Source organism: Ursus maritimus (genome assembly GCF_017311325.1).
Source record: "Ursus maritimus isolate PB19 chromosome X unlocalized genomic scaffold, ASM1731132v1 scaffold_X1, whole genome shotgun sequence".
Lineage (NCBI taxonomy): Eukaryota > Metazoa > Chordata > Mammalia > Carnivora > Ursidae > Ursus > Ursus maritimus.
Genome location: NW_024423319.1, coordinates 36906502 through 36933712, shown reverse-complemented (window position 1 = coordinate 36933712; position 27211 = coordinate 36906502). Strand labels below are relative to the sequence as shown.

At 42.9% G+C, this 27211-nt stretch overlaps 1 protein-coding gene across 1 annotated transcript in view; it reads right to left on the bottom strand.

Annotated features, from left to right (window-relative positions):
* Positions 1-27211, bottom strand: part of TRPC5 (transient receptor potential cation channel subfamily C member 5) — a 174186-nt gene that overhangs the window by 36773 nt on the left and 110202 nt on the right. Inside the window, exons 3-5 of the mRNA XM_008709288.2 lie at positions 15716-16052; positions 14214-14353; positions 8795-9117 (exon numbers count right to left, since the gene is read on the bottom strand). Coding sequence (XP_008707510.2) covers positions 8795-9117; positions 14214-14353; positions 15716-16052 — 800 coding nt within the window. The remainder of the gene's footprint in view (positions 1-8794; positions 9118-14213; positions 14354-15715; positions 16053-27211) is intronic.

The following is a 27211-nucleotide window of genomic DNA, read 5'->3' as shown; positions in this document are numbered from 1 at the left end:
GATGCCATCTTAGTATCCTCATTGGCTGGCATGTAGCAGTTGCTGAATACATGTTCGTTGAATAAAACTGTTAAAGATGATGGAAGAAGCACACAACTAAGAAGAGTACAGATAATTGGTGCCATCCTGTGATAAGATAGCAGGAAGGCTATGCATTTAAAATAGGGGGAAAAACAAGATACAATCAACAACAATGTTTAAAACCTGGCCAGAAACATAAAGAACCTTTGACGGGGACTGAGTTTGTATCCATGTAAATAAGATGGGGAAATACGGGCTGAATGCTGGGTAGAGAAGTCACCACTGATTAAGTAGGGATAGCCACAAACGAATGGAGTTGGTCTACAAGGAGGTCCCAAGTGACCTGCTGTGTCACTGCTATGACCTGCTATGGCTTGGCATGTATTCGTGATTATAGCAACTTTATACAACAAGTTTTGTGTAACTTCACAAAATTAGTCTTGCACCTGTATCCCTGGATAAAAGCACAGACTACAGCTTGTGTGCCTGGATTGAAATCCTGACTCTGCCACTTATCATCTGTGTGACTGGAGGCAGCCTGTATAACTGCTTTGTACCCTAATTTCTCTATCTGTAAAATGGGTAATAATAATAACACCTACCTCATAACATGGTTGTGAGGATTAAATGAGTTAATTCATGTAAGGCTCATTTTGTACTAGTGCTTAGACCTAACACTCAGTAAATGTTAGATACTTTTATGATTATTCTTAACCTTTACATTTCTTTATTGTCTTTAGAGATTGTCATCCATTTGCATACCTAGTTGTACATAGTTGCAATCATAGCATGTATAATTTTTGTGTTTTTAAGAGTTACACATTTGGGTTATGTTACTTTTTGTGTATGTATAGAATCTTCACATGTATCATTTTAATAGTTGCCCAATATATACCACCCAGTGAATATCAAGCCCGTCTGACATTTTTATCAATGCTTTGGATAAGAATAGATGGCAAGCTTCTAAGATCTTCAGATGACACAAGACTGGGAGGGATAGCTAATACACGGGATGACAGGATAAAGATTCAGAAAGGTTTCAACAGCATGGAGCAATGGGCTGGAACTAACAAGATGAAATTTAATAGGGATCAATGTAGAGCTTTGCTCTTGGGCCAAGTGCCCAAATTCAGGATGAGGGATGTAGGAGAAATGCCAAGGATTTTCTCTGACAGCAAGCTAAAAGTGGATCAGCAGAGTGACACTGTGTTAAATGCTTTGCATGTGTTGTAATACTTGATTCTCAGATCTTCAGTATGGCCAGATACTTCAGCCATATGAGGGGGGCAGTGCAGAAGTAAATCTTCTGGAATCGAGGATAGGATGGGCATGTTGAAAATCATTATGTCTTAGGCTTCTGTGGTAGGTACAAGGCTTGCTAAAGTGGGGTAATCTCAGTCTGGCAGGTGAAAGAGCCAACAATGGCTACCATACAAGTTATATTGTCATGGAGATGTGCTTAGAATGCTGTGGGCAACAAACACGCAAGGAGTCTGTAACTGAGAGTGGGGTTAGAATGGGTAAGAAGAGACTTAGAAGAGCAGGTAATTTTTCAGCAGAGGCTTGAAAGATGGGTTAGAGTTTTCCAGGCTGGCCAGGTGGGGATGGGCATTCCAGGCAGGCAGAGGGAATGGTGTGGGATGTGCAAAGGCCCATAGGGCCAAGATGCTCTCCTGTAGTAGGAAAGAACAAGATGTTGCCCATGGGGAAGAGGAGTGAGAGGCTGGAGAGGTGGGGTCCAGGTTATCAAGGCCCTGTGTGCTGTGGTAAAGAGATGCATTTTACACTGGAGAAGATTTCAGTACCTGGCAGGCATGAAGCTGGGTGGTGAGAAGATTAGACTGGTATTTAGAAAGAAACATCTGTGAGGCAGGTGGGAAATTGTTTGGAAGAGAGAGAAGGCTGGAAGCAGGGAGACGAATGTGTGGGTGAGTGGGTGGGTGGGTGAGTGGGTGGGTGGGTAAGTGGGTGGGTGAGTGGGTGTGTGCGCATGCGCCCACGTGCGCGCACCCACGCATGCACGTGCGCGCGCCCACGCATGCACGTGCGCGCGCCCACGCATGCACGCGCGCACACCCACGCATGCACGCACGCGCACGCACGCACACGCACCACACGCATGCACGCATGCGCGCGCACACTACACGCATGCACGCATGAGCGCACACGCACGCATGCGCGCGCACATGCGTAAAGGCTAAATTCAGGAGCTACTTTCGAAGTTCAACTGGCAGGGCTTCGTGAGAGACTGGACGAGTTGCGTGAGGAAGAAGGTAAGAGTCTTAGATGACTCTTAGGATTCTGGCTGGTGTCATTTAATAAGATAAGGAATTAAAGGGGAAATAGGTTTGGGGTGGGGATATGGAGATAATGGAATTTAGCAGTGGACATTTTATTTTTGAGACGCCCGTGACGCAGCCATGTGCGTTTAGGAGTCATGTGGAATTGAGGGCTGGAACCGCAGAAAGAGAGGTAAGACCAGCAAGTTAGCTTCTTGCCACTTCCACCGTATTTCTGTCAGAGGTCTCATGCCCTCAGAATGCTGATGCCTTCCCAGTTGCTTCTCTCAGTAGTAAATGAAGACCAGGTGTCCCCAGGGTGGAATACTACACTTAAAACTGCCAGTAGTACCATCACGTGGTTGTCAGCAAGGACAGTGAGGTCCTCCTGAACTGTGTGCCTGGAAAAAATATCTTTTTTTTTAAGCCAAAGAATAGCAAAGGCGTAACTGGAGAATCAGAAGGAAAATGATGGCAATAAGCCAAAGGCATAGTTTATGTCCGGTATATAAATAAGCTTGCTTTCTTTTTTCCTGAAAAGTTGAGTTTTTCTGATGCTCTGACCAAATAGTGTGTATTTTAGGAGGTATTATAAATGCCTGAGTTGAGTTGTTTAAAAGAAAACATAAAGCTGAGTCAGACCTCTATGGAGGAAAAAAATCAACACCTAGAAGAAAAGTTGAGGTAACATTACTGCTGATTTGGCTCCAGCATGACAATGCTTCTTTATACCTAATGCCCAAGGTATAATTTTGTGTACGCCAGGTACCCATTCTTGTCAATTGTCCCTGCTGGGAGCAAAACGTTAGTTGGCAACAGGGGTGTTAATAATGACTATACAAACTTGCAAGGAGGCATTTCATAAACTTCTTCAGCAGAGTTTACATGAAAGGGTAATTGGGAGGGGACCTGACCTCCTGGAAGGCAGTTCACATTCAGGTGTTCAGTTCTGTTACACACTTTGATTGAACAAAGGCAGCCTCCTGGTGCTCAAGCTACTACAGAATTGCTCTTCATATTGAAAACAGGTTGATAGGAGTTCTGCCTCTAGAGGAATGCCGGAGAAGAAGCAGAGCCTAGCCAAGAGGCACTAGCATGGTGACCGGCTGCCGTTACACACTCCTGGTTGGCTTCACCAAAAAACCCACTATCTTCTTGTCAACCCATTTGGCCTCTTTTTCCTTTCCCGTGAGTCTGATTTTCCGATGCGAGATTTTCCCAAGTTCTGGGAAGAGAGGCAGGGGGTGTGGCCAGTGGAGGGAGTGGGTGCTGTAAAATGGGCAATGGAGTGAGCCAACATTTTTCAAACTCTGTTCATTGGTACGTCATCCTGGCCAATACATTTGGGGTAATCTCTCCTTACATCGTGGATTCACAATGAAACATCTCTGAGAAGACCTGCAGTGAAGAAATCTTTTAAAATTTGTCCTCGCCTTTCCAAAAGTCAATGGATCATAAATCCTGTTTCTATATTTCTTAACAGCCCCGTGAACTGTGGTTGTTCGTAACCCATTTTAGAAAATGCTGCTAGAAACAAATAATATGGGTAGGCTATATAGCATTGTTTTTTCCCCTCTTTATTGGTGCAGCTTGGGGGTGAGCGGAAACTCCTTTTTTCCCCTGGCCTTTGTTATTCTTTTTAAAGATTTTATTTATTTTTTTGACAGAAAGAGAGAGAGACAGCCAGTGAGAGAGGGAACACAAGCAGGGGGAGTGGGAGAGGAAGAAGCAGGCTCCCAGAAGAGCAGGGAGCCCGATGCGGGGCTCGATCCCAGGACCCTGGGATCAGGTCCTGAGCCGACGGCAGATGCTTAACGACTGAGCCACCCAGGCACCCCTCCCCTGGCCTTTGTTATTGAACACATTTCTAGAACGTCTCAGTTCACTGAATTGCCTTAGCTTATAGGGTTAGGGGGAAAAATGTATCTTAGTTTAATGACTAAAACCCTCCCATGACCTTGGGGTCATTACCGTGAATACCAGTGATGAGTGGCACTTTCCAGAACTGGGGGGTTGAGATGGACAAATTATAGGACATTGAGTCTAGGGTAAGCCCAGGACCTCTCCTGGAATCTAACAAATTTCCTATCGTGTGCTTATTTTCTTCTCATTTGTTTCCTCTAACAGTGATTTGTCAGAAAATAAAACCCATCTTGGAGGCTTGAAGGTCCTAAAGAAGTAGACGTTGAGTTTACCAAGAAAAGGTAGGGAAATCCCATGTGTCTGGAGGCAGTGGTCTCATGGGCAACCTCATGAGCTGTCTCCTTATGTCCCAAGTGGGAAAAGGAGATATTTCTGACAGTGCTAAGGGCCCTAAATTAATCCCAGAAGGTGAACTCATTCTAATCTTGCCTTCAGCCTGTCCCCTCTGTAGCTGACTCCTGTGAAAAGGGGTGCAGGTGTCACTGGGAGGTGCTCACAGGCTTTTATTGTAAGCCCCGTCTATGCTCTACTTTGGGCTATGGCACAGAGAATTTGTCCCTCCCAGCACTCAGCTTCTATTCCACACTGTGTGGACTCAGGCAATCTTACTGGTTCTTGTGAAACATTCCCAATTAATATTGCTTGAAGGTGGATTTGCATGCCTTCTGTCTTACAACACTAGGTAGGAGAAGCACTCCTCAGTCAGATATAATGTCTATCCCCACAATGCAATCAGGCAAAAGGGATGCAACCACTTTGCATAAAGCCTGTTCAAACACACCAGCTCTCCTACAAACTTTTACCTTAGTTCCATCAACTCTTATGTTCCTACCTCCAGTCTCTATTAGGATTTCATTGACAGGCTTTGGTTTTATAATACTAGGTAGGGGAAGATTTTCCCAGCCAGACATAATATTCATTCCCATAAAAACATTTAGGTAAAGGAGACAACAGCATTTTTACGTTAAGCCTGCTCAAACATTCCACCTTTCATGATCCTATCAACCCTTACATTTTTATTTTTCTTATTTCTTTTTAAATAAGCTCTACACCCAACATGGGGCTTGAACTCATGGCCCTGAGATCAAGAGTCACGTGCTCTATGTACTGAGCCAGCCAGGCATCCCTACCCTTACATTTTTATATTTTCTCAATCTGATTGTAGCCTGAGTCAGGGTGTCACCAAGGGGTTTTGGTACCACAGTTAGGAGGAGTTCTGTGTGAATGAGTTCGGAAACTTCTCTTTTCTACCCTCTGACCACTTTACCCATTCTTGTGCAGAAGTCTTTGGGTCCCCAGCCAGAGTTTGAGCCAAGGGACCCTGGCCTTTTGTCAATGTGTAACTTGATTAATCTGTCCAAAGACTGCCGCAAATGATTGCTGGTCAGGTTTCTCATTGTGATTTTTGCCTGCTGGCTTTTTAAAGTTCTCCAAACTGGGATAAATAGAGTAGACTTGTTTTAGGCCCTTTGATGTTGGGGGACCAGCACGGAGTCCCTTTGGCCCCCCAACCTTGGACAGTGTTGTATTAAAATCTTTACTTTAACCCTATCAAAGTCTGTTTTATTCATCTCAGTTCTTAATAACCATCTAAAGATTTTCCATCCTGTGGGATGAGTCCTGGGACTCCTTCCTCTCTGTTTCCTCTTTGTTTTGCTCCTTTCAATATTTGCTTTATTCACCGTATTCCTTAATAACTGTTTAAAAGCTTCTACCTGTGTGGACTCTTGCTATTCTATTGTTACAATTAACTAATGTTTTTATTAAGACCCATGAGAGAAAGCTGAGACATCAAATTGGCAAAGGCTTCCCAGAGTGTTTTTTGGTTTTGCAGCAATGAGGTTATGTGGGGCACCCATGTGAAAGAGGCCCCTTAACCAGAGCATTTACCATGACCTGGGTAAGGGCATATTCATCAGGCATATATCTCAGTCATCTTAAAGCCAATTCCACGTAACTTGCAAAGGAAGCATGTCAGCAGCTCCATCGGGGGTATTCCACTTGGTATTGATAGGGGGAATTGAGAAGTCCTCCTTCTCAGGGTAAACAGACCCTACAGTGGCTTTTATCCAGTTAACTGGGCTGGTCATTCCCTTAGGAGTAACCTCCTTCGTATCTGGATCACATACAGCCATCTGTGATTGTTCAGTCACAAGCTGTGGATCCCGTACCAACCCAAACATGCCCTTCCACTCCACAGTATTCAAAATCAAAGGCACAGCTCCTAAATTAGTTACTCTCATAATTTATTTTAGTAAAGGGGCTTCAAGAAGCCGATGATACTGATCCACAAAATGAAAACAATTCCTTCACACTGTACTCTCTGGTTTCAGTAGTTTCTTGATTTTGCCCTCCCCCACATTGACCACCTTCTTGGTGACCAGATGTCTTAGAGGGACCTTCTGTTGTCCCTGTACAATTTTTACCTTGGGGGGGGTGACTTTGAGTCTGGTGGCCCAAACTCAGACTGACCCAAATCTGAGTTTGGTTTAGCATCAAGGCCCAAGCCAGCACTTCCTTTTAATTTCATTTTAGCTATTATGGATAATAACCGAGGGATTGTATGTTTAGCATGGTTCTTATTATTTTGCATTTCCTTATATATCCAATGAGCTAATTCCTCAAGAGTTGGGTTTACTACTGAAGTGGTTCAGAACAAGGCTCCCCAAAGTATACCATTTGGTATGTGAACTATTTTGAGCTGAAGGCAATCAAGACCCAGAGGACTCAAGAGAAATTTTCACCCCTCCTTTAACTACCTGGAAGATTTAAATTGGAAAAATTTCCCGAAATGATAGTTTTTACCAGAGATGAATTTTATCTAAATGACCCATCTGTATGGCAGGGCAAACACCTAATTGCCAGACATCTGTTGTTGTTCTTGTCCTGTGATCACCCTTTGAAGCCCCAGGCCTATATTCATCCCATTCCTTAGCTCAGGATGGCATATATACCTCATTTTACCTTTCTGTCTTTGAACCTCTCATATATGTGGGGTTTCCATACAAACAAAATTAAATTTGATTTTCTCCTGTTTATCTGTCTCATATCAATTTAATTCTTAGACCAGCTGGAAAAACCTTTGAAGGGTGGAAGAAACATTTTCATCTCCAAAACTACCATTTCTAAAGTCCACTGGTAATTTTTACCTTTAGTAGTGGATCACAGTGCAGCTGCAGTTTCATACTGTGAGTGACTAGGTAGCTATCCAGGGATCAAAGGTTCATCATCCCCTGCCCTTCTATCATTTCTCTTCCCAAACCACACGTTTCCGTGAGTCAGGGCTCTTTTAGCAAATTCCATTTCTCTGATGCCAACTGAGGGCTTCTGAACCCAACATGTGGATGTGGGGAGGATTTCCCCCCACATCACCGATTCTCCAACACTAGCTGGGTGTCCTGTAATTCAATGCAATTCTGACACTACTGGGCGATAATGTTAGATTCTGTGGATTTCAGGGCTCAGTCCCCACAAGACTACCCTCTTTCCCCCACTTCAGATGTCGGTTAAAAGTTCAGGTTGTTACCTGTGCTTCTGACTAACGGGTTATAGATCAAGGGTTCCCACAACCTTCTCTTTGGGTCCAGTTAATTTGCTAGAGTGGCTTACAGGACACAGAGAAACATTTCATTTACTAGATTATCAGTTTATCATAAAAGGATATAATTCAGGAACAGCCAGGTGAAAGAGATGCATAGAACAAAGTAATAGGAGAAAGGTGCAGAACTTCCATGCCTTCTCCAGACACCCCATTGTCCCCAAATCCCCGTGTGTTCACCAATCTGGAAGCTCTCCAAAGCCTGTCCTTTTGGATTTTTGTGGAGGCTTCATTGCATAGTCATGATTGATTAGACTCATTGGCCACTGGTGATTAAACTCAGTCTTCAGCTCCTCTCCCCTCCCTGATGGTTGAGGGGTGGGACTGAATATTTCAACCCTTTAGTCACATGGTTGATTCCCCTAGCAACCAGCCTCCATCCTTAGGTGGGGGTCCAAAAGTGACCTTCTTACAACAAAAGACACCTTTGTCACTCTTGGCCCTTAGGAAATTCCAAGGCTTTTAGGAGCTATGTGCCAGAAACAAGAAGGCCAAATACATGTTCATATTATATGTCACCATATCCCAGACTACATTAAAATATTCTTGCATCTCTCCTTGTTCTTTGTTTTTGATTCAGAATAGTGAAGTTAGGTTTGGTAATCACTTGTTTAGAGGAATAGCCTTGCTCTTTCATTTCCTTGGTTAGTGATGCTTTTTTGAGTGAAAAATTATTTACCCCCTTCCCACAAATACCTTTAAAAATATGAGATGCTACCAAAATTGTTCAGAACTAGCTCTTTAGGTGAGTTCCTGAGAGCCCATTGTGTGTTTGTCTCTTTCCTCTCTCCTCTAACTGCTTCCTTTCTTAGTCTTCTATAGTGAGAAGTACCTCCCTCCACTTCAGACCCTTCGGGTTGATCCATAAGTGAGCTTTGTGTGCACTGTCAAGAAACAATGATAAAGCTGTGGACTGAAAATAGAGCAAAGAAGGAGAAAGCAGAAAAAAGCCAAAGAGAAGGGGGGCTCTTACGTGGAGAAGGCATTATTCTGTTTCTCACATCGGATTCCCTTGCAGTTGTTTGGCTCATCGATCGCTCTGGTCTCATAATAAAAGTAAAGCTGGTTCAATCCATTGGCAAAAGCCAGCAGTACTAGGCAGTAGATAAAGAGGAATTTGAGGATATCAAGCAGCATGCGCCCCAAAGAGATCTGCAGAGGCCCTAAGTGGGAGTTGGCTGTGAACAGGGATATGAGACGCAACGAACTTAAAATGTTGGATATTGCAAAGAGTGCTTCTGCAATCAGGGTCGGGTGCCACATTTCCCATTCTTCCCTTGGACGAGAACCGTTATACTGTAAGAAATAAGTGCACAAGATGAGAGGTACAGTGAGCATTTATAAAACTTTTTCCTCTTTTCTTCTGTCTAGCACCCAAATAAAGCCACCACCAAAGTAAGCATCAAGCTTTCATTTATACAACAGGCCCTGTGCATGGCACTGTTTGTCTTCCCTCCCCATCCAATCAATATATGATGCTAGTAACTCTTTTCCTCCCACCCTCACCCAAATATATTCCCTGCATATACACAGAGAAAAATGGATTTTGGAGCAATCATCTGGAGCAACCACCTGTGGTTTATCCACAGAGATTTTCTGTGAGTTTATCAGATTGTTGCGGAGTGCCACTGGAACAGAGCTGTTGGTATGCCCAAGGTAGTGGGGAGAAATTACTCTGCTTCCTAATGAGGTTTCAAATCAGATTTACCTCCCCAATCCCCATTTTCTTCTGAGCACCACAGATGACTTGTAGTTGCTGAAGGACAAGGGATAGGTTCGGCCTCCTCAGTGTGCAGTGTTCATCCTGACTTCCTTGCTGACTTGCAGTTTGGGGCTGCTAGAGCAACCTTAGAGGGTCATTACTCAGTTTTCTGCTGAATTTTAGCAGTCTGTAATGTGTTTCATACTATTACAAATAGCATGTCAACCTTTCAGGTAGTGAATTTAGTCCTGCTCCACATGGCGGTGCAGGCATGTATTTTATAGTTCCTTTGACAGCCCTACAAGTTCAGATGTCCTTCTAGTACACACGAAGAGCCAGGGGGATGAAGGAGGGGAAGAGCCAGTATTTCTGGGGTTGGTTGCCCATTTTTCAGCCCTATCCTGGATTTCTAGCTCCTGGAACATTGGGAGCAGCTTTATAGAAAGATGGTTTCATTGTGAGACCTTAAGTCTGATTTGGGCTTTGTCAACTTAAAACTGCTTGTATCTCTCCATTTCACCATAGAATGAGGATAATATCTACTCCTATCCACTGCACAGGTTTGTGATTATGTATCCATATGTGAGAGAGTGTGTACTCCATAAGGAGAGATGTTATGGAAATATGAGAATTTGCTTATTACCTTCCCCAAGACAGAAGTAGATTTTGCCTGGAATTCAATCCAAAGCATATTGCCTTGAGCTCTCATCTAAATATCACAATTTCTTAGGACTGAATGTAAACAACTTTTCTGAGAAAATGTTGCATTGGGGGCCAAATTATATTGTTAGCATTTCTAAACTCTGCTTCAGTTCCAACAACTGACAAAACTGGTGTTGTTAAAATCATTTGTGTGTATCCAATATTCTTCACTGTCAGAGGAGTTGGGAGAAACCTTGCCACACTTGTGCTTCTGTTTCAGATGAACTTTAGGTGGCTAATCCGTTTTATACATTCTTGGCCACATCTTATATCTCTACATTTTTCCTTCCCCAAACAACAACAACAAAAACACCCCACATTGGCTGCATTGCTGGGAGGGGTGGGCATTGTCATGCCTGTTTTACAAGTGGAGGAACTGAAATCCAGATAGGCAGAGTGACTTGCTTCAGATCACACAAGTTGGTGGAAGAGCCAGGACTAAAATTGCGATCTCCATACACTCAGTCTGGCATTATCTCTATTAAATGTTCACTCAAATGATAGTTGATATCACAGCACATATGTTAGTTGGGTCTTTAAAAGCTCTGAGCTCTGTGTGAGAGATGGAGACTACTGGTAATAAAACCGACCTATGTTTTAAAACTAGAAATTATCAACTGGAACATGCGCAGCTCATAATTCAGGATTTTCTTCCTCCACAATAGCAGCTGTAAGCACAGGGAAGTCTGCTGCCTGGGGTCAGTGAGTCTGGATTTGCAGAACATTCAGAAGTGTGAAAAAGGATTCTTACCGCAAATCTGTGTTTTGCATCTATACCTTTGGAGGAAGATATTATGGAATATGAGAGCAGGGAAGAAACTTGGAGTTCATTTAGCATCAAGGTTAGCAAACTTTTTCTGTCAAGGGCCAGACAGTAGATATTTTTGGCTTGGTGGGTTATATGGTCCCTGTCACAACTACTCAACTCTTCCTTGTAGAACTAACAGAGAATAAGTGAACAAATGGATATGGCAGCAGGCCAGATTTTGTCTGCAGACCATAGTTTGATGGCCCCTGGTCTAACACAAGTGGTTTGCAAATTGTGTTCCTTGAAGCCTGAAGGTTCAGTAGAGGCATCTGGTAGCCACTCTGGGAGCCAAAGAAGAGGCCTGGACGATTGATTCCTCAATCCAAATTCAATCTTTGAGTTCTTTAACATATTGAAGTTCCAAATAAGTTTTAACTTCAAGATACGGTTTCATGGAAAAAATTTAAAGGTTGACAGCTACTGATCTAGTCCAATCTGCTTATTTTTCAGAAGCAGAATCTCAGGCTCAGGGCGGTAGAAGGATGACCTATGGTCATCGAGCTTGGGTCAGAGCAAGGATTACATTCAGGTTTCCTGACTCTTGAGTTAGGCAAGAGTCTAGGAGGCCAGTGATTTTTCATATATTCTTTGAGATAGAATGCAGACTGAAAATTGGCCTCCATGTCTTTCAAAGGGGTATAAATTGTACTCTGTCAGTTCAGAAACAAAATATGAAGAGGCCAGCCTAAGGTAGAGACTTAATAATAATAAGGATGGAATGGGGGGCGCCTGGGTGGCTCAGTCATTAAGCGTCTGCCTTTGGCTCAGGGCGTGATCCCGGTGTTCTGGGATCGAGCCCCACATCAGGCTCCTCTGCTAGGAGCCTGCTTCTTCCTCTCCCACTCCCCCTGCTTGTCTCTCTCTCACTAGCTGTCTCTCTCACTGGCTGTCTCTGTGTCAAATAAATAAATAAAATCTTAAAAAAAAAAGGATGGAATGGGAGATTGTGTCTTCAGCCAAATACCGGCTGAAGAAAGGACCACAACTCAATGGGTATCAAAGTTCAGATTTAGTTTGAATGTATGGTGGGATAAATCTAGGTGGTACTACCCTAGAAGACACAAAGATAATTATTCTCCATTTGTAGGATTATCTGGGGGTTACTGAGGGCCAATCGTACATGTATTTGTTCCTTTCGAGTACTTTGGTATGTGCCTTTTGCTTTCTGTTGTTGCAGATCATGTGCAGTGGAGTATATATATTGTTGACTATTGTTTTTTCTTTAATAAAGGATCTTCTGTAAGTGTAGCTTATCCCATGGCATTTCTGTACTGCCTTAGTACAGCAGTGATCAGAAATGTTTCAAGGGGCCTGGGGACCAGCTTTTGTGGCTTTAACTCATAGAGGTTGTCTCAGCCTACGTGGAGAAGTTCATCTCAGACTAGTGTGCGTCTGTGGATGAGTGGACCAGACTGACCATTTGCAATTTCTCATTGCAAATCCAAATCTGCATGTGACATGTCTTGCTTCATAAATTCTCTTTTTTTTTTTTTTGAGAAGAACTCCAACTTTTTGGCAAATGTCTCCTTTGGTTAAGTGTTTATCAGTTGAGGGGCATTTATTCAGCTTAGCATAGCTGATTTATCCTTCCACTGTGTGATGGGGAAGTTCTAGCTCCTTGGAATCCTTGCCAGTGAAATTGGATAGGTTATAAAATTAGCTAATGTTGGGAATTTATAGACACATGTTTATATCTCTAGGAGTAAATCCTTTTCTTGATCGTTTATTCTAAACTTCCCTGTTTAATCAAAACCCACCAATTTCTAGATTGATAATCTATTGTCCCTCCTGTGTATAAATACCATTTCCAAAGGAAGAGGTGTTTTTTTTTTTTTAAGGCAAACAGTGTTACTTAGTCAGCAGAGTGCCAGAATCACATGGATTTCATCCAGGCACATTAACCAGAGAGATTCAAACATTTTCCTCACCAGCTTTTTCTTGTAAAGAAGTTGTAAGTATGTGTTAAACGATCACCACAAGTATAAGGCATACTCTTAGGCTTCTTTCAAAAATGTTTCATGACTGCATTCAATATTCATGCTCCATATAACTAACTCCCAAGATTTTCAGATATATGCAATATGCATATTAGGGATATAAAAATAAGTTGTTGGAGATTTGGGGGATAGCCATATTCCCATTCTAAAACTCCTTAATGTGGGAGTTAGTGCCAAAAAGCATGACTGACTAGACAATCTTGGAGACTGAATTGTCAGCTTTTCCTCTTGCTGGAGAAGTTCAACTCAGGGTAGAAGGAGCCATCCATTCTATCATCTAATGAGCACCAAATCTGAACTCAGAGCCTGGGACTACCCCATATGAGATGTTGGACATGAGGCTATTTTTCAAGATATTTTTTAGGCTGTACACTGTGGGGGGAAAAGCTTTAAGAGTGTGTGTGTGTGTGTGTGTGTGTGTGTGTGTGTTCATTATCTGAATTGGTAGAGAGGCATAGGTTGAGTGATACTCAAAGAGCTGGATTTATAAACAGCTTGAATGACCATTCTGGTGCTGGAAGTAATGAGGGAGGCAGAGATGATTAAAGATCTCTGTCTCCTGCAGTGAAGTTTCTAGGGTTCCGCTACCTGTCATATGAAGAACACATGAGGGAAGTGTGAATACTTAGCTTTGAGAAGAGTCAACTCAGCAAGTTAGGGAGAGTGGCTTCACACTGGAAGCACTATTCAGAAAAAGGAACAGCTTTGTTCTGTTTGACCCCACAGGGAAGAAGGATTATTAATGGATGTGTCGCAGGGAAAATAATATTAGAAAAAAACAGAAAGTAGCACTTTTTAATGAAGTGACAAGAGTTGAGAGAGGTTTTTGGAGATTGTGAATTCAGTGCGTTTTCTGTCCCTGACCTATGGAAGCATCGGTGGACTATCTTCTTGGCAAGGATATTGTAGAGAGGATTTAAACACTGACTGGGTGGGTGGGTGGCTGAAGACCCTTCTACTGTCAGAGTTTAAGAAGCTAAAGATTCATTTGTAAATTGCTGTATTCTTCACTTAGGTGAAAACTACTTACAAACTATTGAAAGTATCTTTATTTATATGGTACTTTCCTGCATGGATTTGACTGTCAACGGCACTTTTCCCTTAAACTCTTCATGCTCCACATGCTAAAACTTAATGTAACCCAAATCATTGCTTAAGAAAAATGACAAACATTCCAAGTTACCTTGACATAGGCAACAATCTTCAAGGAAATGGTTGCCAGGTAAAGTGAGTTCATTGCAAAATCCATCAGGTTCCACCAGTCATGGATATATTCAGTAAATCCACCATCCCACATTTCCTTAATCTCCCCCCAAATGAAACCTAAAGAATGGAGGAAAGAGGTTTATTTCTAGACAGGGTCAACATCAAACAGGATTCCCCTGAGTAAAGACAGGCAGAAACAATGAATGAATTGAGATCACTGGAGTGAAGCCCCCGGAGATGGTAATAATAATGTACCTCTTTTTCTTTCCTCAGTCACCTCTCAGTTGTGGACTTGCCAAACCTGGTAGGCTTTACCTGAAGATGCTCGTATGTTATACTTTTCTGGATGCTACTCACTTTTAGCATTGTGATTATAGTTAGTGGAATGCTGTTGCAATTTTGGGTGCTTGATTCTACCCTCTTCCCATTTTGAAGTAGGAAATTTATTAAATTTCATTAATAAACTAATGAGGTCAATATTACCCTATAGTCCTTAGTTTCCACCATGTGCTAGAGGGAAAACTCAGTAAGTTTTGAGGTGAGCTAGCTGACCACCAACTGAATTACTGGATGTTGAGGCTGACGCTAGGCAATGGGGCTGAAAATAATTTAGAATCCTCTTTTCTTCTTTCTCCTCTCATTGTGTGGGGTTTTTTTGGAATTCTGCTTGATGACATAGTTGTTTCTTGAGAATTGGAATTGAGAAACCAGTAAAAAGTGTGGCTGGGGTCTAAGGCAGTGCTTCTCAGACTTTAAAGTGCATGTCAATCACCTGGGGATCATGTTGACATGCACATTCTGATTCCCTAGATCCAGGGTGGGACTTGAGATTCTGTATGTCTAACAAGTTCGCAGGTGATGATGCTGACACTGCTGATTTGGGAATTACAGTTTGAGTAGCAAGGATTTGGAGGATAGTAATGCATTGGAGGGTCCAATGTGATCTAACCATTCTTGGAGACTACTGGTAAAGTTACTTTTACCATGAATTGTGTGAATTTCCCAGGTTCCCTTCCAGATTGTGGAATCAGTAGTCATATAGGATGTGGACCCTGAATAAGTACTGGGATTCTGTGGACTAGCCACAAGAAAGCAACAGGTTCAATGCTCTTTAGTTACAGGAAGGGCATTGAATAGACTGATTAACACTTGCTCTGCCTAACTTACCTGAAACCCATTCTGATTGATATTTGGCTTCCCTTCTAAACCAACTGACAGACAATTTCCTGTTCTTGAAGATTTTAGGTTAGCAGAAATAAGCCCTGGGTTCACTGCCAATCTCTCTGTGGGCCATGTAATACTATGAGACTGGGGTCTGGGGAAGAAGGAACCACATTTCTGAGACTCCCAATAAAGGTCTTCCCACAGCACAAAAAGAAGATGTCTTAATTCAGGGCCAGTCCCTCTGCCTGTTCCAGTATTTTCTTTAAACAGGAGCAGCAGGAAATCTGGCCATAGCTTCTGGTTTCTTTGACTCACCGAGAACCCAAGGCAATATCATCCATTCCACGACAGTTGGGGGAGGCCCCTGTACATGAAGGTCTGTCCTGACGATGTGCTGAGAAGCCAGGAGGAGCATGAAGAGGAAGGTCAGATATGACGCTGTGTGGCAGATAAACTTGATAAAGGGTTTTTTGATGAACAGCCCAAGGTTGCTCCTGGGTGAGATCAGATAAGCTATAGACAGCATGGGAAACAGGAACCCAATGGTCATGCAGGTAAGCAGCTTGACTACCCAGTGTTTCCGTCGCCATCCAGGGAAGCCGTCATACCACAGGGTGGCAAGTAACTGTTGGCAATTAGGCTGAGCAACAAACTGGGAAAAAAGAGAACAAGTTAGGCATCTTGGACGTCCAGGGGGATGTCTACATTCATAATACCTCTGCTAGTTTACAGCCAGCTGAATGGCCAATCCCCAGAAGAGGCCCGTTTTCCAGGTTTCCATGAATGAATCTAATCCCAGAGACAATTCTACATGTCAGGCTATGAGACTGGATTTTCCTTAGGGTTATTTGTTTCATATATTAGGCAGAATCACTCTGTTGGGTTTGTGCTTTGGCATGCTTCCCTAATCTTCTTCCCATCATCTTAAGGAAATGGTTCCCAAACCTTGGCTCTCCATCATAATCATCCAGTGAACATTAAAAGATTCAGATTCCCAGGTCACACCAAAGACTGACTAAATGAGCATCTCTGGGGAGTAGAGCCTGGGCAGCTGTTTTACAAAGTTCTTCTGGGAATATCCATGTCTCTTAGCAGAGAATCATGGGGATATTTTATTTCAAATTTGTTCACTTTTACTCATTCCCTGAGCTTACGTGAGGTCATCAACAAATGTGTGCTGTTTGGGCAAACACAAACTGGCAGAGAATAAGCTCATGCCTGTGGCAATGGTTTAGAATAGAAATGAGTTCCCTACTTGATTGTGTCTCTTTTCCCCTTTGGTTTTGAGCACCTCTTGGTTGGCTAGCAGTGAATCAGCTTGCTGCTTTGCCATCTATTAACACCCTCCCAAGTCTGGGCATGCAGAAGAGGAAACAATATTTGGGGGCCCAAATTACAACACTGTGTACTAACCCAGCTGGGATTTTACTTAATGGCAATCTCCAAAGTGTCAGTGATTAATAGTTAAGGAATCATCGGCATTGCAAGTCATCATCAAGCTGCCACTTCCTGGTAAGCAACTCAATAGGGAGCTCAACTGTCAGTCGTGTTTTTAAGTACTGCCTATATTTCCCAGCTTCCCATGGGAAAGGTTAAACAGAGCTGTAACATATAGCTTAATAGGACAAAGGAAATAAAATTCTTCCATCACTTACCCAGCACCCGAGGTAGACTAGTCCCAACTTTACTGTTAGTATATCTGTGAAGGGCACTGGCTTCCCACCAAAACCATTTTGCTTTTCCTTGAGCACACAGCTGGACTACACCTTCCAGTCTCCCTTCCAGTGAGATGTGGCCACGTGACTAAGTTCTTAATAATGGGACTGCCGAGAAATGGTGGGTGGTACTTCCAGGCCCAGCTTATAGAGGTCTCCCATGTGTGTTCCTCCATGTTCTCTCCTGCTTCTGGCTGACTGGGGTGTGGTAACCCAGGATGACCTAGGAGTTTCTGTCAGCTTGTGTCTGTCAATGACCATATAGAGGAGAACTATCCTGCCAATACCTGTCTTGGACTGTTATATGACTGAGAGGATTCTAGTGTATTTGAGCCATTATATATTTGGTAGTCTAGACTACCCTAAAGCACTTTACTATTATACAACTATCAAAAATAAACTCTAGGGGCGCCTGGGTGGCCCAGCGGTTAAGCGTCTGCCTTCGGCTCAGGGCGTGATCCTGGCGTTCTGGGATCGAGCCCCACATCAGGCTCCTCTGCTGGGAGCCTGCTTCTTCCTCTCCCACTCCCCCTGCTTGTGTTCCCTCTCTCGCTGGCTGTCTCTATCTCTGTCGAATAATAAAAAAAAAACTCTAAAAGGTTTTTATTATGTGATCTTACCTTCAAAGACACTTATGATCCCTTACATATCCTGTATCACACAGAAAGACACAATCCTATAGTCCCTTACTACTCTTCTTGGCACTATAGCCTATGCCAGAAGTTGGGTTGAAAAAGTCCTTTAAAAAGTACAGAAAAGTATAAGGGTAAAGCAAGATGTTTGGATGCAGTGGGAAGAGCACTGGGAGTGCACAATCTAGTGAGGGAGAAAGATGTATAAAGAGGCGGTAATTAAACAGTATAGTAAGGGCTTAAAGTTAAAATGGATATGAACAAAGCATAATGGGAGAAAAAAGGAGAGCAAATCTGGACTGCTCGGCCAAGGCTCCCTGGTGGAGGTGATACCTGAGTGGAGCATTACATGATGTGCAGAAGTTGGTGAAGTGTAGGGAAGGAAAGGGAGTTATGGAGAGGGTAAAGGGAGTGAACAGCCAAAGTACAGGAGATGACATGACTAAAGGCATCAAGGTTAAAAAACGTGACCTGTATGAGGAACGAGAGCAGTCTGGGGTTGGCTACAGCTTGAAATGCAAAGCTGTGAATGGCAGGAGCTGGAGCTGGAGAAGTAGACGGGTTACAGAAGATTAAAATAATAACCTTTGGGTACTGTAAATAGTATGACTCATTTTGAGAGAGATAGGGAGCTATAAGCAATATGCTTGTTTATGTGTGTGAGTGTGTGCGAGTGTAAGTGTGTGTATTTGTGTGTGTTTAGAGTATTAGAATAGTTAAGACTCTCCACTATAGACGCTGGAGCTAGATTGCATTAGTTCTCTTTTTTCTTCAGTGTTTTCATCTTAAGAATGAACTTAACAACAGCATCTACCAGCTAGGGTTGGTGTGAGAATTAAGATCATTTATGGGGCGCCTGGGTGGCTTAGTTGGTTGAGCGTCCAATTCTTGATTTCAGCTTGGGTCCTGATCTCAGGGTCGTGAGATCGAGCCCTGTATTGGACTCTGTCCTCAGCAGGGAGTGTGCTTGAGATTCTCTTTCTCCCTCTCCCACCTGCCCCCCCATGCGTGTGCTCTCTCTCCCTCTCTCTCAAATAAATAAATAGGGGTGCCTGAGTGGCTCAGTTGGTTAAGCGTCTGCCTTCAGCTCAGGTCATGATCCCACGGTCCTGGGATCGAGTCCGGAGTCGGGCTCTCTGCTCAGTGGGGAGTCTGCTTCTCCCTCTCCTTCTTGCCCTCCCCCTCTGCTCATGCTCTGTTTTTTGCTTTCTCTCTTTCAAATTAATAAATACGATCTTTTAAAAAAATAAAATAAATAAGTCTTGGAAAAAAGATCACTTACTACATACAAAGCACTTAGAACTATGCCTAGTGCATAGTAAGGGCTCATTCCATCATAGCTGCGGATATTATTATGCATATGATAGGATCAGACTTAGACTTTAGAAAAATCCTTCTGGGGATCGAGTGGGAGATGAATGGGAGGCAGAAAGTGGGCAAAACTCGAGGTAGAAAGACCAGTTAGGAATCTGGTATACGGTGATTGTAACTTGGACTAAGGTAGTGGCAGTGGAAATGGAAAGCCGTACTCAGATGCAAAATGCTGTGAGGAGGTGGAAAGAAGTGGCAGGATGTGGTGATGGATGGGGAGAGAAGTAATAGATGGGGATTGAGTGTAAAGGGGAGGGGGACTTCTCTTTTGGGTGAATTGATAGCTATTAGTGTCATCAACTGAGAGTGGGAGCACTGAAGCCAGAAGAGGTTTACGGAGATGCACTCAGAGTTAGATTTGTCTGTGCGACCCTGAATAGAGAGATAGCTGGACTGATGGACTGATGTTCTACAGCAGGGGTTGACAACTTTCTGTAAAAGGCCGGAGAGTAAATATGTGGGGCTTTGCAGTCTACATGGTTCCTGTAGAAACTACTCAACTGTTTTGGTGCAAACTCAGCAATAGACAGTAAGTAAATGTGTAAATGAACGGGTGTGGCTGTGTGTGTGCCAATAACACTATTTTTATTTTTGATTTTTTTTAGATTTGTTTATTTATCTGAGAGAGAGGCAGGGGAAGGGGCAGAGGGAGAGAGAGAATCTCAAACAGACTCCCTTCTGAGCACAGAGCCTGATGTAGGGCTTGATCTCATGACCTAAGCTGAAATCAAGAGTCAGATGCTCAACTGACTGAGCCACCCAGGTGCCCTGTGCCAATGAACGCTTTAGTTGTAGTTTGCCAATCCCTGTACTATGATATGACTCCCTGCTGCTGCCAAGACCAAATATCTGGACCATGTCAGCAGTGGTCTTTATGGCTGCCTGGGACTTCCCTTCACGTATCCTCAAGAACCCTGACCCCAGAAATCACTTTCCCTTACACAAAAGTGCAGAGGTGAAGCTTCTTTTAATAAAGGATATTACCATCCAACCTCTATCTTCACTGCCTCTGCACTGATTTTCAATTTGGCTGAAGATGGTAATTTTAAAGTTTGGACAGGTTTTCATTTTCTGTTTTTACATCTGACAAGAGTAGTGTAGGGTGGTGTGGATTCTGGCAGAACAAACTGCAGTTAGAATATTATAAAGGACGTTTTTGTTAAGCCACCATGTAGTATCGAAGCCCAAAACATCTGTGAGCCTTGAAAGCACAGTCCTGATTCCTGTTTGCGTACTGAAGTTCAAATTTGACAGGTTATTTAATCAATCTCTACTCTATTTCAAGAATGCCTCAGAAGGAGAGATTGCAGGAAAAACAGCAAAGTGTGTATGCATCGTATGCTTGATTGCACTTAGAGCCAAACTGTACAGAGACTAGAGTGGTAGTTTTTAATTTTGTTGGGGTCCAATTTGTGTTGTATTTTGTTGCTTGTGCTGTTGCTGCCATATCTAAGAAACCATCACCCTATCCAAAGTCACAGAGATTTGTACCTAGGTGTTCTTCTCTGGGTTTGATAGCTTTAGCTCTTATATTTAGGTCTTTGATCCATTTTGAATTAACTTTTGCATATTGTGTGAGAAAGGGGTCCAACTTCATTCATTTGCATGTGGATACCCACTTGTCCCAGCACTATTTTTTGAAAAGGCTATTATTTCCCCATTAAATTGTTTTGACATCCTTGTTGAAAATCAACTAACCATAAATGTAAGGGTCTACTTTGGACTCTTAATTCTATTCCATTTATCAATAAGTGTCTCCTTGTCTTGTTCCTGATTTTAGGGGAAAAGCTTTCAGTTGGCCTCCATTAAATGTGATATAAGCTGTGGCTTTTTTCATAGATGGCTTTCATCAGGTTAAGGAAGTTCAAATCTGTTTTCTGAGTGTTGTTTTTTTTTTTATATTGAAAGGGTGTTGGATTATGTCAAATACGTTTCCTATGTTAATCGAAATGATTAGGTGTGTTTTTCTCCCTTACTTCTATGAATATGATGTTAAACATTGATTTTGTTATGTGAATCACTCCTACACTACTGGGATGAATTCCGCTAGGTCATGGTGTACAGTTCTTTTTATATATTTCTGGATTCAGACTGTTTTTTGTTAAGCCTATTGTTTGCCTCGACTGCTATGCACTGTTTCAGGCAGCCACGATGTGGAACAATTGCTGCTGAATTTTTCAGCAAATGCCCTTAGGGAAAGGGCTGTTGGCTCAGAGGAAGATCACAGAACCACAAGCTCTGTAAATGGAGCTTTTCTAGCCAGTTGCCCGACAGGTCATATAATGATAATTTGCTGGGGACAGGTCTTTTGGGGGAGCTCCAAACCCAATCTTCTACTTTCCAGTGGTGAAGATGCCAAGATGTTACTTTTCACAGTTGCTGTGGTTCCAAGGCTGTTGGTTTTCAAGACTACTGTGGGGCTGGGTAAAGGGGGAGAGGAACAGGCAAGTTAAAATATCACAAAACTCACTGTACTTACCAAGATTCAGCTGTTTTTCTTGAATACATGCTCCTCTGGTTGTTGCAAACCTTTGGTTAATTTTCAGAATTGTGAAAATGTTTATTTGGAATATTTTTCCTATGCCTTGTTGCTTTTTTGAAGGAGTGGATTTTCAGAAGTTCCTACTCCACCATCCCTTTGTTGTGACTTTTTTAACTTTTCATGGGAAGGTGATATTGTATTTGGGTTGTTGGATTGTAGCTTAGTGCAAAGGATAGAGCCCTTTCCCAATTTCCTCCTCTGGTGGTTAAAAACAAACAACAAAGTTTGAGCAGTATGACAGCTTCTTAAAAGCCAGAGAGCTGGGTATTGTTCAAGGACTAGGAGCATGTCTTAGTTTCCATTATATTCCTAGGATTTTGCTAAATGCCTGGCACAAGGTTAACACTGAATAAATATTTGTTAAATGAGTGATTGAATAAATAGGTATGTGATGGATGAACCTTGGTGGAATACTCTCTTTCCAAAGCTTGCTTTCTTTAGTGTATATACGGGGTGATGTGTGGTAGTTAAGCCTCCTGGAAGTTGAAATGAGGAACTACTCTTAACATAGATTAACTACCATATATTGAGCTCTTATAATGTACCAAACGTTGTATCAGATTTTCTTTTTTTAAAAGATTTTATTTATTTGTCAGAGAGAGAGAGCGTGCACAAGCAGGGGGAGTGGAGGCAGAGGGAGAAGCAGGTTCCCTGTTGAGCAAGGAGCCTGATATGAGACTTGATCCCAGGACCCTGGGATCATGACCTGAGCTGAAGGCAGATGCTTAACCGACTAAGCCACCCAGGCATCCCTGTATCAGATTTTCACATGCATCACCTTAGAATAACCCTAAAGGCAGATATTAGCATTATACTCCTTTCACAGATGATAGAACTGAGCCCAGGATCATATTTGTGGTACATGGTGGGGCCAGTACTGGAGCCCTGACTTGGCTGACGCTATAGACCAAGCCCTTCAACACCTCACTCGGGCAGTCCATGGACGGTATGAGCTGAGGCCTGCAGAAAGCTGAATTTCCCAGTATTGTCCCCACTGGCCTGGCCACAGTGATTGAAATGCTCCTGTCACTTATTGCTTTGGGTCAAGGTGTTGAAATTATATTCATGTTTTTACAGGGCGCCTGGGTGGCTCAGTCGGTTAAGCATCTGCCTTCGGCTCAGGTCATGATCCCAGGGGTCCTGGGATCAAGCCCTACATCAGGCTCCCTGCTCATGGGAGAATCTGCTGCTCCTTCTCCCTGTGTTCTTCCCCCTGTTCATCCTCTCTCTCTCTCTCTCAAATAAAATCTTTAAAAAAAATCATATTCATGTTTTTAGGAAGTGTTAACATATAAAGCTATTAACTAAATAACAGTTTAAGTCAGTGTATCATATTCGCCAGTTACCTTTAAGGGGCCTGCAGTGGTGAGAAGCCCATGTCTGGGGTCCTGAGTGGCAGCTAAGAAAGGCAAGAGGGAAAATCCAGAGCTAAAGGACATGGGGGAAGGGAAGCGGGGGAGAAGATGCTGAAGATCTTAGCTTCCTGGTTTAGCCACCCCAGGCCAGATCTGTATGAGACAACACCCCTTTACAACCGTCCAGATCTTTTCTTCACAAACCTGCTAGGGCCTTCGGTACAGTTTCTTTTATTTCTAAAAATCTACGATGCTTCAGTTCTCCAATGCTCTTGGGCAGTGGTTGAAAATGAATTTTTTCCTTACTGTATAGGACTTTTGCAAAAGCCCTGTTTTTTTTCCTTTGACATAAAGCTGCATTGTAAATGGAGGGACTCAATAGCTCTTTGCCCCTTGAAAGAGTAATTCCTGATAGGAATAACATCTGGTTCTACTGGAGACAGCCTGGCCCTCCCCAGACCACTAGCAAAGCTGTTTCGATTTCATCTCGGCAGAGCCCTGACTTCATTCATTCAGTGAGGAGAACGATGACTCTTGTTCCTACAGCTGTCTAAATAATCACGTGGCTTTAGTGCCTGATTCACAGGCTGAACCCAAAGCAGAACAGAATTTGACTTGCTCATTGCTAAGGGAATGCAAGCTCAACGTGATTCAATTTCGACGTTTCAAAGAGAATTCCTGTATACCTGCTCTGTGTCCAGTTCTGGGTGGTGTGTGGGGAGAGGCTCACAACAAGAGAGACCCACAGTGATTCTGGCGTGCAGGCTTTCATGGGTGGACCAGCTAAACTCCCATGAATCAAGTTCTAGGACAGTCATGTTTGTATTCAGATGCTTGTGCAAGTGGTACAGACGGTGAGTGTCAGGTTCTCAGCTGGTTGGTGGCCACAGACTGGTGAAGGCTACTCCCTTCCAGATCGGGAGATTTTGCCAAGTAAGGACGCGATAAAAAACCCACGTCCCTTTGATTCTTCTGTTAGCACCACTTCATAAAAAGAAAGGTCAGAATAAAGTACAGTTGTTCAAACTGGATCCATTTAGCATTAGGAAAAATTGACTACATTGTTATAAGGCACAGCAACTTAGGACTTCAGGGCATTCAGAGAAGGGAGAATCAGCAGGCACTGGAGTCAGAAGGAAAGGCTACAGAGAATCCTTAAATCAGAGAATCTCACTTCCTTCTGGAAGCCTTCCCTGATTGCTCCAGCCAGAGGCGATCCCTCCTCCTCAAGGCCAGACCACTTTGCTTCTTCTTGAGGTACCTCTTAGAGCCTGACCCGTGTTACACTTAACTTTTTAAAAAATTTTTTTTATTATATTGTTAGTCACCATACAGTACATCCCTGGTTTCTGATGTAAAGTTCGATGATTCATTAGTTGCGTATAACACCCAGTGCACCATGCAACACGTGCCCTCCTCACTACCCATCACCAGTCCATCCCATTCCCCCACCTCCTCCCCTCTGAAGCCCTCGGTTTGTTTCTCAGAGTCCATAGTCTCTCATGCTTCATTCCCCCTTCTGATTACACTTAACTTTTATGTAGAGCCCATGACTTGGCTTTCTTACCCCAGTAAGCTTCTGAAGGGGAGGGACAATTTTGTATGTTGTATGACATTTCATAGCCCAGAGGGATTTGCAGACATTTACTGCACTTGTAAAAGTGAGAAAGTTCTTTTCTCTGCTTTCCTGCTAAACTTCAGTCCTGAATATTCACTGCCTAGTGGGCATTTCAAATTCATAACCCAAATGGAACTTTTTCTCCCCCAGTCCTCTCTCTCTCTCTCTCTCTCTCTCTCTCTCTCTCTCTCTCACACACACACACACACACACACACACACACACACTTCTCTTTCACCTCATATTCTGTATACCCACAAGGTCTTTCTCTAATACTAGTCATAATTAAATGTCTATTTAATTAATAATTAAATACTAGCCACAGATTAAATGTCCATAGAACTTCCTGTGTTTTGGATACTTTTAAAAGCACGTTATCTATGGACTATGAGAAACAAACTGAGGGCCTCAGAGGGGAGGGGGGGTGGGGGAATGGGATAGGCCGGTGATGGGTAGTAAGGAGGGCACGTATTGCATGGTGCACTGGGTGTTATACACAACTAATGAATCACCGAGCCTTACATCGGAAACCGGGGATGTACTGTATGGTGACTAACATAATATAATAAAAAATCATTAAAAAAAATAAAATAAAAATAATTTCGGACTTATAGGTAAAAAATAAAAAAAATAAAAAAAATTAAAAGCATGTTATATGTATGAACCAACCCAGGAGGTTGGTACTGCATTTATACCCATTTTACAGATGAGAAAAACTGGCACCCAGAGAGGTTAAATACTAATGATAACAGTAACAATGAACATTTGAGTGCTTATTGTGCGTCAAGCACTATAGTGAGTGCTCATTTAAGAGTAGTGAGCCAGGATACACTTCCCTGGTTAGTGGCCAAGACCTTGTCTCTGACAAGACAATGGAAAATGAGGGGAAATCCCTCAGTAGGAGCAGAGGATCTGGGGGTGAAGGGCAGACTCTTGAGAAGGAAACCAGGCTGTGAGGCAGAGGAAAAAAAAGGCCAGTAGCAGTTGAGTTTTCAGTGGTTCCCCTAGTGATGGGCAATGTGGTCAGAGGAGAAAAATCTTTCCTAACTCCCACAGTCCACTCTGTTCTATGCCAGGGAGGCTGTCAGCAAGAGAAAAATCAGATCAAGATAAAACAAATCAGTCCCACATTGACTCACCTCACTGGTGATTTGCACATGATTTTAGACTGTTGGGTATGTATAAAGTGCAGTGGATGAGACTAGAAGAAAGGTCACCTTGACCTATGTTTAACATTGAAAGATTTGTTAAGCAGCTCAGGCCTGTTGTTCCCTGAACTAATTGACACTGAGTTATCTTTGTGTGTTTTCCAAAAGAGAGCAGCTGACTTCAAACTGGGGGCCTTACACTGTAAACACTTCTTCCTTTAGTACACTTGGAGGAAAAGAAAATCTGAAAGGGGAGAAGGTGAGGATGGGGAAGAAAACTTGAGTTCCCAACTATGGCAGGCTCTGAGCTAAGGGCCTTTCTGCGTGGTTAGAAAAAAATATACTGCTCTTTCTAGAACCTTCCTCTGCTCTCTCAGTGAGTGGCTACACAATGGAAGAGGCCCAGCTTTCATCACCTCAGATGTCAGTTCTTTAAAAGAGAGTCCAGTTGTGTGTAAGGGTGTATTTAAAAAGGCAGCCAGCAAAAATGATCTGAGATAGAACAAGTTTTGTTGGTTTGTCTTGACAGCTGGGCTCTGATGAGGAGAAAAATGCTCAAAAAGGAAATCAAGGGCAATACAAAATTTTCCAAAGAGGACAAAATGTGCAAAACACCTTCCTTCCCAGCCATTACAGTGAGCTTGCTGAGCCGTACTGTTATGAAGCGGTTCAGCTTTTTACCACAGCAGCAGAAATTTGAGATGAAGAAATAGGTTTTGGCAAGTAGATTAGGCCCAGGTCATAATTCAAAGTGGCCCCTACATTTTACATGTAATCTCTGTCTAAAACGATTGATCACTAATCTTCGGCGATTTTTTTTTTTTTTTGAAAGAAGGAGGTGCGGTGTTTACCCAGGGATTACTGAGACATCTGTACTCATCCGGCTGTTGCTGCAGTTACCTGGTGCACTTGGTACCTGAACCAGGCTACCTATATCAATGGCAAAAGAAGTTCAGACTCATAAAATAAGTCAACTGGCAGTCATACCTCTAATTTCAAATTCGAGCTAAGGCTCACTAACTTGAACTAACTGAAGGAAGGTGAGGCTAGATGCTGAAAACTCGGTTTTAGATGCATATTTTAAAAATATAGTTTCCCATTTGCATGTATATACAGCAGTGGGAATTTGCTAAATGGGGTTTCCTGATAGATGTTATAATTCTCCCTTGTTGGAGATGATATGCTCTGAAAGCATTTAGCGCCGCAAAATTAAGTCCAATGCAGTGGCTTTTTCTAGCCATGGGATGGCAGCAGAGAGCGGTGGGAGCACACTTCCCACTTCCAAGAGGGGAATTCTAGAAGGAAAGAGGAGGCTGTCTTGGAAAACTTCTCACCTAGGAGGGAACAAGTAAACAGCATGTCAGGGCAATTGAAGAGGAGAGCCTGGAAACTCACTAAAGCCAAATAAGAAGTCCGATGGGGTGTGATCA